The sequence below is a fragment of the Branchiostoma belcheri genome, unplaced genomic scaffold, assembly GCF_001625305.1.
Source record: "Branchiostoma belcheri isolate BF01 breed outbred unplaced genomic scaffold, Haploidv18h27 scaffold17, whole genome shotgun sequence".
Taxonomy (NCBI): domain Eukaryota; kingdom Metazoa; phylum Chordata; class Leptocardii; order Amphioxiformes; family Branchiostomatidae; genus Branchiostoma; species Branchiostoma belcheri.
Genome location: NW_017803157.1, coordinates 891,900 through 906,187, shown reverse-complemented (window position 1 = coordinate 906,187; position 14,288 = coordinate 891,900). Strand labels below are relative to the sequence as shown.

The 14,288-nt window shown below is 38.8% G+C and overlaps 2 protein-coding genes across 5 annotated transcripts in view; one reads left to right on the top strand and one right to left on the bottom strand.

Moving 5' to 3' along the window:
* Window positions 1–3,266: 3,266 nt before the first annotated feature.
* Window positions 3,267–12,719, top strand: LOC109466677 (alpha-L-iduronidase-like). The gene is made up of 16 exons (XM_019764417.1): window positions 3,267–3,459; window positions 4,064–4,204; window positions 4,475–4,665; window positions 5,365–5,460; window positions 6,466–6,668; window positions 7,063–7,166; window positions 7,373–7,451; window positions 7,968–8,096; window positions 8,515–8,638; window positions 8,824–8,899; window positions 9,374–9,486; window positions 9,783–9,904; window positions 10,098–10,223; window positions 10,650–10,726; window positions 10,955–11,073; window positions 11,287–12,719. The coding sequence occupies exons 1-16, from the start codon at window positions 3,305–3,307 to the stop codon at window positions 11,379–11,381; spliced, it is 1,950 nt and encodes a 649-aa protein (XP_019619976.1). The 5' UTR covers window positions 3,267–3,304; the 3' UTR covers window positions 11,382–12,719.
* Window positions 12,646–14,288, bottom strand: part of LOC109466684 (calcium uptake protein 1, mitochondrial-like) — a 21,471-nt gene continuing 19,828 nt past the window's right edge. For all 4 annotated transcript variants that reach the window (XM_019764425.1, XM_019764427.1, XM_019764428.1 and 1 more), the window contains 3 exons: window positions 14,083–14,200; window positions 13,303–13,392; window positions 12,646–13,102 (listed from right to left, as the gene is read on the bottom strand). In XM_019764425.1, coding sequence (XP_019619984.1) covers window positions 12,960–13,102; window positions 13,303–13,392; window positions 14,083–14,200 — 351 coding nt within the window. In that variant the 3' untranslated portion in view covers window positions 12,646–12,959. The remainder of the gene's footprint in view (window positions 13,103–13,302; window positions 13,393–14,082; window positions 14,201–14,288) is intronic.

Sequence of the window (14,288 nt, the reverse complement as noted above, 5' to 3'; positions counted from 1 at the left end):
TGAAGTTGTGATTCCTCAATTGATATGATGGGTTTGTCGGGCAATCTGTTGTACTGTGTTCCATATACATCTGTTCAAATTTCAAGGCCCTGATCAGCTTCAAAGGGCTCTCTACAAGCATTCCGTATGGATCTGATGAATAATAATCGTCATAAATATAATCCAGCAGGCTAACAAACTACTGCACTGTTTATTCTCAAACGCTTTCTTATATTTGGTGACCATCCCCTCCTATCCTGTCGGATTAATTGCTACATAATGTAACCCAACACCACAGGGTGTCTGTTAAAGCCATGGTTACAGCTATCTGGTCCAGGTCATTGACCTTATTTGTATGGAGAAGAAGAAAAAACAGAGCAAACAATACTACTATGCCTTCATTGTGCGAAGGTAAACATAAACATTTAACGTTACTGTTCGTGTTATGATCCATGTATTCCCTACAAGGCCATATAACCTCTATCTTGCCATGTGTGCCTAACAGAATATATTATACTGATGATTTGAGTATGACATATCACATGGCAAAGTGTTCCACGTATAGTCGCTGTGGTACTTTCAGATGATTTGAGATGGACATTCACAAAGAAATGGTACATATAAGCAAAGAGACAACATTTCAACAACAGAGTTCACAACTGTTGACTGTGATGTTGCTATTGTGAAATACTGTCATATTAATGTATACTAGTAGAATTAACGGTGAATATGATTTTAAGTTGATGGATACAAATCATATGCCTAGAAACAATCTGTTAATATTAACTGGATAATACGATGTGTGAGATATTGAATAATACTTGAATGGTTGTGCCATCTCAATATTTGTAACATTTGTATTGGCGATCGTAATACTAGATATTTTACACTGTGTGGTCTTATTGAGATAATCTTTGTAGTGTCGACCTGAAATGATACCTCATGTATGACTAATATTGGCACCACCATAGACGTTATACAATAAGAACCAAACCTTGTTAAGGTTGAAGAGTTTTAATAAATTGTCTAAGTGAGTGTACCCCTCAGTTTCTGACTGTTCTGTGGTGTTGTGGATTTCATATGTGGATGTGTGACGAGTGGATGTGTGATGGGTGATTACAGTAGCTGAGAGTGTGTTTCTTTTTACGCTTAGAATTACGAAATTGGCGTTATTATAATGATCTGGTGAGTAAAATTACCTCTATAGGTATTGTAAAAACAATAAACCCCAAATGTAGAACTCAATTCGTAAAATTACAAATTACATAACGTTATATATAACAACAATATTGCGATCTTTTAAACATAAAATACACAAACAGATCAAATGCTAACATATTCTGTTATGAGACTAGAAACTAAATAGAGAACAAATAGCCAGGATGAGTGCGTTTTCCTTACACACGAATATTTGTGTTGTAATTTTTAATGCACAAATCTACTATGATACGGTAAAAGAAACGACAGTATTTCGTAATTTCAACACAACATCAGTACTTTCAAGCCCCCCCCCCCTGTTGCCACGCTGAAAAAAAGTTGAATAATTCTTAGCTTAGCTCCAGACTAATAAAGCTTGGAGGAAATTATAGGATCTTTGCAGATGTTTTTTTTACTTCGTGTTGGTCTGATTAATTAACTTCTCTGACCACCTGTTGTAACTAGGACGTTAAAGAAATCTGTGGTATGTTCAGACGTGTTTTGGGATCTTTTCAAAGAAACGAAGGAAGTCTTTGAAGTCAGTAGAATGTTTCTGTGAATAGTGACTTTTAGCTACACTAGCTGGCAGGCGTATGATATATTAAACTGAAAATAATGTAATATCATGTGGCAACAAAAAAAATTTAAAAGCGTTTTGTCGAAAATGTGAAATCATGTGGACATTCTAGAATTGCTCAGTATCTGAAAACTGAATCGAAATGATTTTTTAATGCGTTATTGCCCCCAGATGGAGTGTCATAGTTTAAAGGACAGTGATAAAAAATGACAAGGACACATGGTATGCCCAAATCACAGCGTTTAGCGTCCAGAGGATGCGTCCAGAGGATGCATGTGATCACAAGACGTGGTGACGGCACACTCAAGTTTTTTCAACTTATATTAATGCCGCCACCAACACAGAGGACATTACAAACCTCATAAACTAACAAAACCCTAATTTGGGGTTACAAAACCCTAAATGAAGGTTACAAAACACTCAAGTTTTTCACTCAAGTAATCAGGGTTACAAAACCCTAAATTAGGGTTACAAAACTCTAAATTAGGGTTACAAAACCCTAAATTAGGGTTACAAAGCCCTAAATTAGGGTTACAAAACCCTAAATTAGGGTTACAAAACCCTAAATTAGGGTTACAAAACCCTAAATTAGGGTTACAAAACCCTAAATGAAGGTTACAAAACACTCAAGTTTTTCACTCAAGTAATCAGGGTTACAAAACCCTAAATTAGGGTAACAAACCCTAAACTAGAAAGGCCGACATTTGCTTGGGAGCAAATACAGCATATTTCAGTCCATCTCCCTCCCACACAAAAGTGGACTATTCCAAACTTACCCCAGTGCAAAACTGGCAAAGGTTGTCAAATAAATGAATTAAATAGTAGCTATATGAGAACAAAGATGCAACAAGTACTTTGAATCTCGAAAGCTTTACCTATCTTATTACAGGTATGCAAAAACTAACAATGATGAGATTTGATACATTTTGAAGGTCTTAGGCACATAAAATTGAATTTGTGGGTCATTATGCACCACTTAGGTGCAATGTGACCTCAGGTAACCCGCAATGGAACACGTGTTCCATGGATGGAACCGGCCATTCTTTAGATAGAACATGGAACGGGTACAGCACTTTTGGCCCTTTTTTTGCTGAAAATATTCATTAAAGTCCCCCAAATGAGTCATTTGGAAGTGGTGTATGCCAAATATGTGACTACTATTCTGTAGACACACGTTCAAGGTACCCTTATACCGAATTTCAGATCATTTGGTTGTAATACCAGGGCTCAGGATCCAAAAATCCTAATTTAGGTTTTGAAACCCTAATTTAGGGTCTTGTAACGCTCGATGGTACCCAGGCTAGCCAAAGGCTACCTCAAAAGCAATTCCTTAGGGAATGCATTCGTGCAATTTTTAAAATTCTTTCAAAGCGATCGTAGTACGTACACAAATGCCTCCGCTCCGGAGGCGTCGCCAAAAATTACTTACTGTTCGACATCTACATGCATGTAGTAATCCTGGGCACGAGACGCCGTGACCTTTAACCCTAAACAGCTGACTGGCGGGAAAACGTTGCGGAAGTGGAGCGACTAGTTCTGACCAACAACAACATGTCGGGGTGTGCGTTTCTTTGGTTGGTTTTTCTATTATTATCCATCAACTGTTCTCCTGATGGCGCCGAGGGATTGACAACGTACCAAGTGCACGTGGACGCCTCCAAAATCGTCCGAAACTTGACCCATTTCTGGGAGAGCACGGGATTTTGGTGAGTAGAAAATTCAGATCGTCATAATCAATTTGCTTCAGATCGTTTATAGATATACCTGTAGTTACTATACACTGTAGGGCTAATTTGGATAGCGTATAGAGTCCTGTATATAGGAATACGTGTGTATTAAGAAGCATGAATATAATGCTACGTATGCGGCAAATAACAACTTGTCATAAGTTTGTGTCATGTGATTTCTCGTGACCCCATATGACCTCATATAGGAATTCCTTCTCACGGTTTATACCGCCAAATTGTGCCTTAAAAATGAATACATAGCTAGGCTAATTAAGGGGCTGGTCAAATGCTCACTGCAGCAGATATCATGACAGATTTATGAACAGTGAAACTGACTAGAATGCAGATGATTATCTAGACAAGACAAGAACAACATTAAACTTGAAGATTATTTTCTCATTGAAGAACCGTATCTATCATGACCACATTTTCAGTGTGAGCATTTTCTTGATGTAGCAGTACACACTTTTTGCCCTATGGGGATTTCTATAATTAAGGGGGGTTCACCCATAACGTTAAATACTGTGTTATGCGACTTTGAAGTCCCTTGAGGGGTCAAGTACCTGTTAACCTGTCTCTGCAGTCCCCCTCTTCCTCACCAGAGGGCAGACCTGTACGATCTGAGTGAAGATGAGGTACAGAACTTGGCCCTGATTGGCTCGGTACCACAGGGTGGTATCAAACAGGTCCGTATCCACTGGCTTCTGGATCTGGTGACTGCAAGGTACGTCAGGAGACACACATCTTAGTAGTCATGACTTGGTGCAGTACGTAGTGTAATGGAATCCACAATATAGAGCAGAAGGGTAGAATGAAATAATTGTAGCATATTGTAATTGACCAGACTGAGAGAGAAAGAGAGAGAGAGAATGGTTTCTGTATTAAAAACAAACGCACCACAAATGACTGAATTGTAGATTGTACAGTGTTTTTTATGCAAGAGCCATATTTAAAAGATGTACAACAATAAAATGTAATTATATATTCATATTAGACTGGAATCAGGACATCCAGTCTATAACTTCACCCTACTGGATAACCTGGTGGACAACCTGTGGCAGAATGGCATGTTCCCAGGCTTTGAGCTGATGGGAAATCCTTCCAATATTTTCACTGACTTTGAAAACAAGACTCAGGTGTATATGTGGAGAGACCTGGTGTATCAGATGGCAGATAGGTACATCGGTAAGTCATATTTGTACATGTATGCTTTTATGAGCATGTCAGCAGAACGTACTGCGCCTGCGCAGAACCCCGTATTTTCGCGTTTTTTGTTGGGTTTTTGGTCATCAGAATTTTGCTTGTTGCAGAGGATATTCTTTCCGACATAACATTTGGAAACTACTGTCAAAATGCTAACCTTATATGAGCGAGTACAACCTTATATGAGACGTTCTGCCGAAATGCTATGTACAATACATTACGGGTTTCGCGCAGGTGCAGTACGTTCTGCCGACGTCCTGCTTTTATGTCATAACTGGGCCATGGTAACATTCAATACAGGTGTATCACATGGGAGTCTATTGGTTATCACACAGGTTTCCAAAAGTTCCATGGAATAAATTGAACGTAATTCGAGTGCGCCACTTTGCGAAAATTAGAATCCTGGACTCAGGCATTAGAATTGATATTGTTACCATTTTTTGTGACATCTAACTTTTTTAATTTCAGACACATTTCACATTGAAAGTTTTTTTTTAATGACATAATTAGAATATTTCCAGCCATGGTCAGGCTGGTATCTCGGGTGACATGGAATACACTGCATAGTATTTTCTGTACATAACTATATTATATTTTACAGGTTAGGCCACACCACTTTACCTTGTTGGTACACAGAAATGGCACATTATGTTGGTTTTCAATACTTGTTTCTGCCCACAGAGGAGTATGGTGATGGTTATGTGGAAAAGTGGAACTTTGAGACTTGGAATGAGCCTGACCACCATGATTTTGACAACTTGAACTTTACTGTACAAGGTAACATAAATTTGTTTATGTATGTGCACTACTTGTGGTTATATTACATGGAAACAGTACTTTATTATCCCTGTCCTTAGTACTGAATGGACCTTACTATCCCTGTCCTTGGTACTGAATGGACCTTACTATCCCTGTCTTTGGTACTGAATAGACCTTACTATCCCTGTCCTTGGTACTGAATTGGCCTTACTATCCCTGTCCTTGGTACTGAATGGACCTTACTATCCCTGTCCTTGGTACTGAATGGACCTTACTATCCCTGTCCTTGGTACTGAATAGACCTTACTATCCCTGTCCTTGGTGCTGAGTGGACCTTACTATCCCTGTCCTTGGTACTGAATGGACCTTACTATCCCTGTCTTTGGTACTGAATAGACCTTACTATCCCTGTCTTGGTACTGAATGGACCTTACTATCCCTGTCCTTGGTGCTGAGTGGACCTTACTATCCCTGTCCTTGGTACTGAATGGACCTTACTGTCCCTGTCCTTGGTACTGAATAGACCTTACTATCCCTGTCTTTGGTACTGAATGGACCTTACTATCCCTGTCCTTGGTACTGAATAGACCTTACTATCCCTGTCTTTGGTACTGAATGGACCTTACTGTCCCTGTCCTTGGTACTGAATAGACCTTACTATCCCTGTCTTTGGTACTGAATGGACCTTACTATCCCTGTCCTTGGTACTGAATGGACCTTACTATCCCTGTCCTTGGTACTGAATGGACCTTACTATGCCTGTCCTTGGTACTGAATGGGCCTTACTATCCCTGTCCTTGGTACTGAATTGGCCTTACTATCCCTGTCCTTGGTACTGAATGGACCTTACTGTCCCTGTCCTTGGTACTGAATGGACCTTACTGTCCCTGTCCTTGGTACTGAATGGACCTTACTATCCCTGTCTTTGATACTGAATGGATCTTACTATCCCTGTCCTGGGTACTGAATTGGGCCATCACTGGAAGTAACTAACTTTTTCTTACATTCTTCATCACATTGTAGGTTTTCTGAATTACTACGATGCCTGTTCAGAGGGCCTGAAAAAGGCTAGCCCCTACCTGAAGTTTGGTGGCCCAGGAGGATCCTGTAGACAGCCTAGTTTCTCCAAGATCTGTTGGGCACTGTTAGAGCACTGCTCAAATGGAACAAACTACTTCACTGGAGAGAGGGGGGTCAGGCTGGACTTCATATCTTTCCACAAAAAGGTACTGTTACAGTAACAGTCTTCTGGTAATATAAAGAAATGTGTATAGAGTAGAAGTAGAGAAAAAAGATTCTTAACTTCATGAAAGTAGAGTATACAAAAGATCTTACTACTATGCTGTTTCAAGATAAACTTAAACTTTTTAAAAAACTATTAAAATTAGGAAATATATGTGCACTGCAGGCCCAGAATTCCAGTACTTTTTTCTGCTAGATTTACCATTATTAAAGATTCCTTAAAGAGCTCTGGTAACTGTATTATAGGGTATATAGCTATATGTAGGCATGTAGGCATTACAAATGTATAATTATGTAGGCATTACAAATGTATAATACAGGTAGGCATTACAGATGTATAATATGTATCTTGCATTTTGTCCTGTTGTTTTTCTGTAGGGGACTCCAGGTTACTCCATGACAATTCTAGCAGTCGAGATGAGCACGATTCACAAGATACAGACTGACTACCCAAAACTGAAGGATGTTCCCATTTATAACAAGTATGTTTTTATGTTAAGATCACGTGATGATAACCCTGGTACATTAAATATCATCTCCCGCCCATCTGATGAACATGGGGATGATAGTATAACATTCATTGCAGCTAAAACTGTCTTGAAAATAATAGCCATGCACTGTGATGTCCTAAAAATCTAGTAACCAACATGTTGATTAAATGGTTGTGCTTGACTTTGCTTTGCTGTAGTGAGGCAGACCCTCTGGTTGGTTGGAGTAAGGCAGAAGACTGGAGAGCTGATGTCAGATATGCTGCCATGGTGGCGAAGGTGAAACTATTACTGAGTTACATGTAGTCTATTTATTACCTTTTTTCTTCCAACTGATTGTCATTACACTAGCAATATTGACTCTTAGACCAAGTTGATGTAATTATATGGATGACCCCTAAAACTGATGCGAGCACACAAATAAGAAAGTTTGGAAAAAAAAGTTGCCTTCATGAAATCTACGCAGTCATGAAGGTTGAACAGATGACTAAACACACAGAGTATGGTATGGCAAATAGCAGACTCTTCATTTTCATTTTTTACATTTCCTTTCTTACATTTTCTGGCATTCTACAGCATAAGTATTGTTTTCCAATATTTTTTTGCAATTTATGGCATGTGTTTGATCATTTTGCAGTTGCTTTGTATGATTTACAGTATGTTAAAAAACTTTTTGTTTTGGAAACGAATGAAAATTGCATGTATTAATAAAATCAACATAGCCTTAGGTGGCTTAAAATCATTGCTGGCCTGGTGGTGGCATGTAGGCTTGATGTTTCCATCCTGTTTTTCCAGGTGATTGTGATGCACCAGAAGTTTCTAATTGGTGCCGATGTGCCCTACTCACTACTGAGTAACGACAACGGCTTCATGAACTTTCATCCCCACTACTTCCAACAGAGAACACTGCTGGCGAGGTTCCAGGTAAGGCCAAGAATCTAGCATTATATTTACTGTTGTCACAAATATGATTTGTGGGTTATACATTGAAAGGCACTCTATGGAGTGTGGTGAGTCTACAGGTAGCCAGTCAGTCCTTTTGTTGATGCATTTCTCTGGCCCTTCTCTTTGCCTCAACTTTTTCCTGCTCACTTAATGAGTAACAGGAGAAAGTTGCTGTTGCACTAAAGTTTTTAGGTTTATTTGAGTACAGTTAGTACTAATAACTGTGGGCACTGTTTTCCTTTTTTTTTTTCATTTAAATACCTTTGTCACAAACAAACAATGTAGACCCTAGTATGCCCTGTATTGCATTTAGAATAACTAATTATAAGTCAAGCTCTAGTTTGTAATTTACTGAAACTACATAATGTATCCATTGAATGATATTGTGATATTCCAGATGAACAAGACTGAGCCCCACAGTGTGCAGTTTGTCCGTAAACCAGTTTTAACAGTGATGGGACTCCTCAGTCTTCTTGGGGAGGAGGAGGTCCATGGCTACACTGACCATCCTAACAGAAAAAGTGAGTAAACTAGATCTTTAACTACTCAATGACTTTACTTCCTATGAAAGGGGTAACTAATCACTAACTAATTTTCACAAGTGAGGAAATAGATGTTATATAAGTGATTAAAATATCTGATGATCTTAATGAAATGATGCTTAACATAGATCTAGAATTGACATTGTACATTTGTTTTTCTGCAGGTCTTGGTGACATGAATAGCCCTGTGGATGTTCTAGCAGCCGTTCACACCCCCTCTCTAGTACTTTCATCAGATAGGTAGGCAGGATCATTGGCCCGTTTCCCAGTAGGATGAAACTGTCCGGATCGAGCTGAATTGATTCGCTTTGATCCGGATCAAGCCGGATCGAAGCCAGATCAAAGCGAACCAATTCGGCTTCAGCCAGACTATTTTATCCTAAGTGGGAATGGGGCCATTATGATGATTAACCACACCTAGAAACATAACCATATGAATGAAAACTAAGCAGATTTTAAGAGGGAAAGGCTTGCCAAAGGAAGCAAGAAGTGACGCAATTCTTTACCGCACATGACCACTAACAAACTATAACAAAATATCTCTTCTCCGTTAGAATGAGCTCATGACACATGTACAATTGTGCATCAATTCCAGTCTTATTAGCATTAGTCCAGGTCAAGTCACCAAGGTGACCAATTATTTGAGTCACACATAGTCATCCAACCTATTGTCGCCAGGGTGGCTTTTTTAAAAAACATTTCTTGTTGAATCAGTTGGCAGGTATCAGCGCTGGTGTACAGTAGTAATGACACGGCTGAAGTCATCCATCCCATGGCCACAGTCCAGTTCAGCCTGGAAAACTTCAGACCACCTGAAAACACCACAGGTGAGTCACAGATATATCTATGGGATCTAACATTGAACATAGCACAAACAATGTTGACTATACACTCTTAGCACTACACATTGCGGAAAGAGTATGGGAGTTTAACACACTCCACTACTAGTGGACTACATACATGTAGTGACTGCATGACTGTGTGGCCCAAGGGCTACAGAAATGGAGATGGGCACTGCCATATTTGACCATGGTAAATGGAGGATTTTTAAAAACTTTTAACTTTAACTTGTTTGCTCAGGACTTTGTTTGAGTTAATGTATTTTGTTTTTCACACATTGCAGATATGATGTATGTATTGTACCAGCTGGACAACCAGCACAGTAACCCATACAACGTGTGGCTAAAACAGGGCAAACCTGTGTTTCCCACTACCCAGCAGTTTGCAGAGATGAGGGCAGCAGAGGTATTTTCAAGTTCCTAGACTAGTCAATGATCATACCACTTAACTTAATGTTGGCTTGTCCTATCATTTTTACCTCAGTTTTTGTCAATTTATGTTTCCATTTACTGGACATCATGTGAGCATTAGGATGTGACAGCCTTGGCTTATTGTTTACTGTTAGTTTGTTGCATTCTTTTCCCTCAATACTCCACAGGATGCCAGAAGGTTTGGTCCCAAACCCTTCCCTATGTCAGGCTCCATGTCCCTGTCCACCCCCCTCCCCAGACCTGGAGTCCTCCTGCTTCATGTGTGTGCCAAACCAGAACAGGAGCCTGACCAGGTAAGGCTCTCCTTTTTCTGTTCTCCTGACTTGATTGTTGGACTTTGGACTTTCTGCTATTTCTTGTCCAGACCTTCTCTTTTATTGATATTGTATAAAATCTTGTGTGTAAAAATCTTGAGTAGCATACTACATTGTGTAGCATGTTCTCAGTCAAGTTATTGGATGGCATTCAGCACCAAGGACAGTCACTGCAACACTGTTCACAAATCAGTTCTTTTGTTGGTAAACCTTGTACCTATAGCAGACAACCAGTTCAAATTGGGGCTAGCCTTGAGGAATTTTCAGAGGAAATCTTTTTCATGACTCATGATATCGATGCATTGGCTATTGTGCCCTTAGTCTTTTCTACTTGTTACACACATCACATAGACCTCTCACTAATGTGAACTCACACCTAATGATTTCAGTATCATTTTTTTGCAGACTACATCTGTAAGACTACATAGAATAACAGATGACACAGTTTTGGTGCTGTGGGATGACCACTGTGTCAACTCCAGGTATGATGTTGGTACATTATGTAATAGTAAGGCATCCATATAATGTCATCATATAATTAAATCAATATGGTCTACCGGTATACCCACATTAGACCATGGAATGGTGTGGTATGAAATTGATTTAGTCACCTGAAATTTAGTTCAGACACTGTAATGAATGTTAGACATTCTGGTAAAGCATATTTAGTTGTAAGACAATGAAACATAACAACTTGATGATTGTTTCAGATGTCTGATGACATTTGAAGTGGAATTCTCCAGCTCAGGTCAGAAGGGGCCGTACACGCGGATCAACCAAAGAGACCAGATCTTCACAGCATTTGTATATTCCCCCACCCAAACTTCAGGTATGTATACATCAATCTTAATATAGTCTTATAATAAGTTAAAGACTTCCAATAGCATGATATTTACATTTGTATGTGTGTCGAGAAGACCTAGGAAAATCAATGTTGTGTTTCCAGTTTCAGTCCTGAAGGAATTTTCTTTTCTTCTCTAAGTCACAGTTATGTAATGTAGTTTTGTCTGTTAAATACTTTCCTATTTGTTTTACATTTCAGGTCTTACAACAACCACAGTACATGGCTGGTACCGTGTGCGTGCAGTTGACTACTGGGGGAGGGCCGGGGAGTACTCCTTACCACAGAAATTATAAACCACATCACTGTGTTCACTGCGTTATCCACAACCCAGTAAGGTTGTAAAATGGATGGGTGGAGGATTTTTGGACAAAAAGGGTACTATAATACTATAGCTTATATTCAACTCATGTTACAGCAGTATGTATACTAGTAGCACTAATAAGTGACCATGGGTAGAGGTTAGCATGAAAGTTTATCTGAGCACAAATATAAGTATTTTATGCCAAGTTACCCAGAAAAGAAACAACCACAAGTCATCTAAAAGTTTCAATAATGTAATCAACCCAGAATTGATATTTTAGAACTACAAACAGATAGTTTGGGAGATGCAGAAGAATGAACAATAAGAATACTGAACCCATAACCAACAGAAACCACATTAGATGGCTAATGTAAGGTTTATCATCTTTCAATTAGATTTTGTACCTTGCTTAGTACCATAATACAGAAGTTCTACATTGCAATGATTCCTGTGCATAGTTAATGTCCTACACAAGCAGACTAAAGAAAGGTACTGAACACAATCAGCATGCACTGTATGTACAAGTCATTTGCCCCAATGGAACTCTAGAAACTCTGGAAAACCAAAAAAAGCACCCTACATGTAGTTGAACACAATTTCAATTCGGATAAAACAATTATGACTGGTCTTAACACATAATGTAAGTTAGAGGTAAATAATGTTTCACCTATGTTTCCACTGGATATTTTAAACTAAAAAAATGAGCAGGCCAGGGCAAGTTTCTGCCTACATGTACTTACATTTTGTAGTGTCAGAAGTCTCAATGTTTTTTTCTAGTTACTAATTTAATTTTGAGGCTTAATTTGTATACAGTCCGGAGAGTTGCTGCAAGTACCAGCGTACCAGGCTTCAGGAGTGGCAAACTGTTCTCTTAGCACGGACCAACTCCCCTGGCATATCATCTGTCTACATGTATTTGGCCAATTTCTACTCTTTCCAGCTGCTTCCAAAAGTCTTGTAGAGGCTATGCAGACTATTCAAGCATCGTGATTTGTCTAGTTTTCTTACATGCTCCTAAGTGCATAGTTTTAAAAGCAAAGACTTCAGACCAACATGTATAGTATGTACAATAGGTAAGCACATACACATGACCTAACAGTAACACAGACACATACAGTTACATAATGTTGTATACATTCTGACTACAAGACCCGTAATCCTACTCAGTTTTCAAGTATTTCCCTTCAAGTGTTGAGTAAAAGTAAAAACACTTAAGTCTGACAACTATCACAGTTCGAGCACTTAAAAGGACTGCCATGTGCTATGTGCTATGGTACTATTACTATTCTGAATAAATTTTTACTTAGATGTTCATTTCGGTAGAAACTCACAAATATGTATAACACATTTTTGCCTTGGACTAGCAAGTCACAGATGGGTCAATTCTATGATTTAGGTCACATCACAACTACATGTGATAATGTGGAGCCTCATGAGTTATCATATGCAATATGGCATTTATACAAAGCCCCCTGGTCTTTATCTGGCACAAATATTCTTCTAAATTATTTTTTTCTTCATAATTTTTTATACAACACAACACTGAAAGCAGCAACAAGCCCAGACTAGGTTAGATGAGTTTAGTTTCCTTTGTACACTTGAGCATGGCTGAGAGCAGTCGTGTGAAGCCCGTGTCCTTTGGTTTCTCCAGTCCTCGCATCATGCGCTGTTTCATGATGGACACAAACTCCTTGTTACTCAGCTCACCATCATCTAAAGGGAAAAACTGCTTTCAGTACAAGTCTACTAAAAAAAAAAACAATTACTTAAAGTATGCATTATCTTCTTCTTTGTTATATCTAATTTCCAGTTAAGCCGTGTCACACATAGCTGAATATGGCTTCTGGAACATTAGCCCGGAAATGGCAGGCAAAGTTTGTGGATACTATATTGAGAGAACAGGTTCAACTCACCATTTTCATCAAACAGCTTGAAGACAATCTCCACGACATGATCATTCAGCTCCACTCCTGCTACTGTCAGGGCTACATGCTTCAGGGTGGCTGCAAACATGTCACGGACAAAATAATATTCTTAGGACACACCAATTTAATTTGTTGGTTATTGGATTCGCCTGCTTTAAAAAAAAAATATTTCAGACTCTGAAACAAGTCCGAAATGCTCATATTTCAGCCCAAACAGTTGAAAGAAGTCCCTTCTCTTCAGAATTGTTACAGTTTTTCCACCTATCAATGTAGTGGTTTAATTAAAAGTTTGAACTTCATTGTTTAAATTACAAACCAGCCTGGTATGTTGATTTCATGGCTCCTATCATAGCATTTGGGACTACCATAGAATGCCTAGGTCTGTTTTTCTTTTTTTTTGCCGTACTGCTTCATATTTTTCTGAAAAAAGATCTGAGAACCAATCAAATTGGTGTGGCCTTGATGTGCTAATTGCAAATCAGAAAAAAATGAAGCAGGCAAATCCAAGAACTAACAAATTAAATTGGAGTGGCCTCAGTGCAGAATTCTGTGTATAATTGGCCCCTTCCCAAAAGTCCTTTTAAGGTTACTTCTTACATTTTATCATCTTTAATGTCACAACCACTGTTAGCAAGTGTCCTCATCAACCTATCACTGTAAACTTTGCAGGTTTCTATATTTAGAGTCTTTTATAATGTCATACATGCAATGATGCCTATAAAATGACATAATGTCATAAATTTGATGGTATAGGATGTGTTAATGTACCTGGATCTATGGAGGCTCCTGCCACATGGTAAAATGTCAGTGCTGTGTCGACATCGTTTATGTTCTTTAAGACCTGGAAGAAGTTCTTATAGTCCTCGAAGGTCACTCCGGGTATTTCCTATAGATGGAACAAAATGTCAACACTCAAAATAAAGGAATAGAAATGGCTACACATAACATCTCATAGAATTACTACTAGTTGGTAG

Coding starts and splice junctions, on each gene's coding strand:
- LOC109466677 (XM_019764417.1), top strand. CDS start 3,305: ATGTCGGGGTGTGCGTTTCTTTGGTTGGTTTTTCTATTATTATCCATC. Junction 8,639..8,823: donor TGACCATCCTAACAGAAAAA/GTGAGTAAACTA, acceptor GTTTTTCTGCAG/GTCTTGGTGACATGAATAGC. Junction 10,224..10,649: donor CAGAACAGGAGCCTGACCAG/GTAAGGCTCTCC, acceptor ATTTTTTTGCAG/ACTACATCTGTAAGACTACA.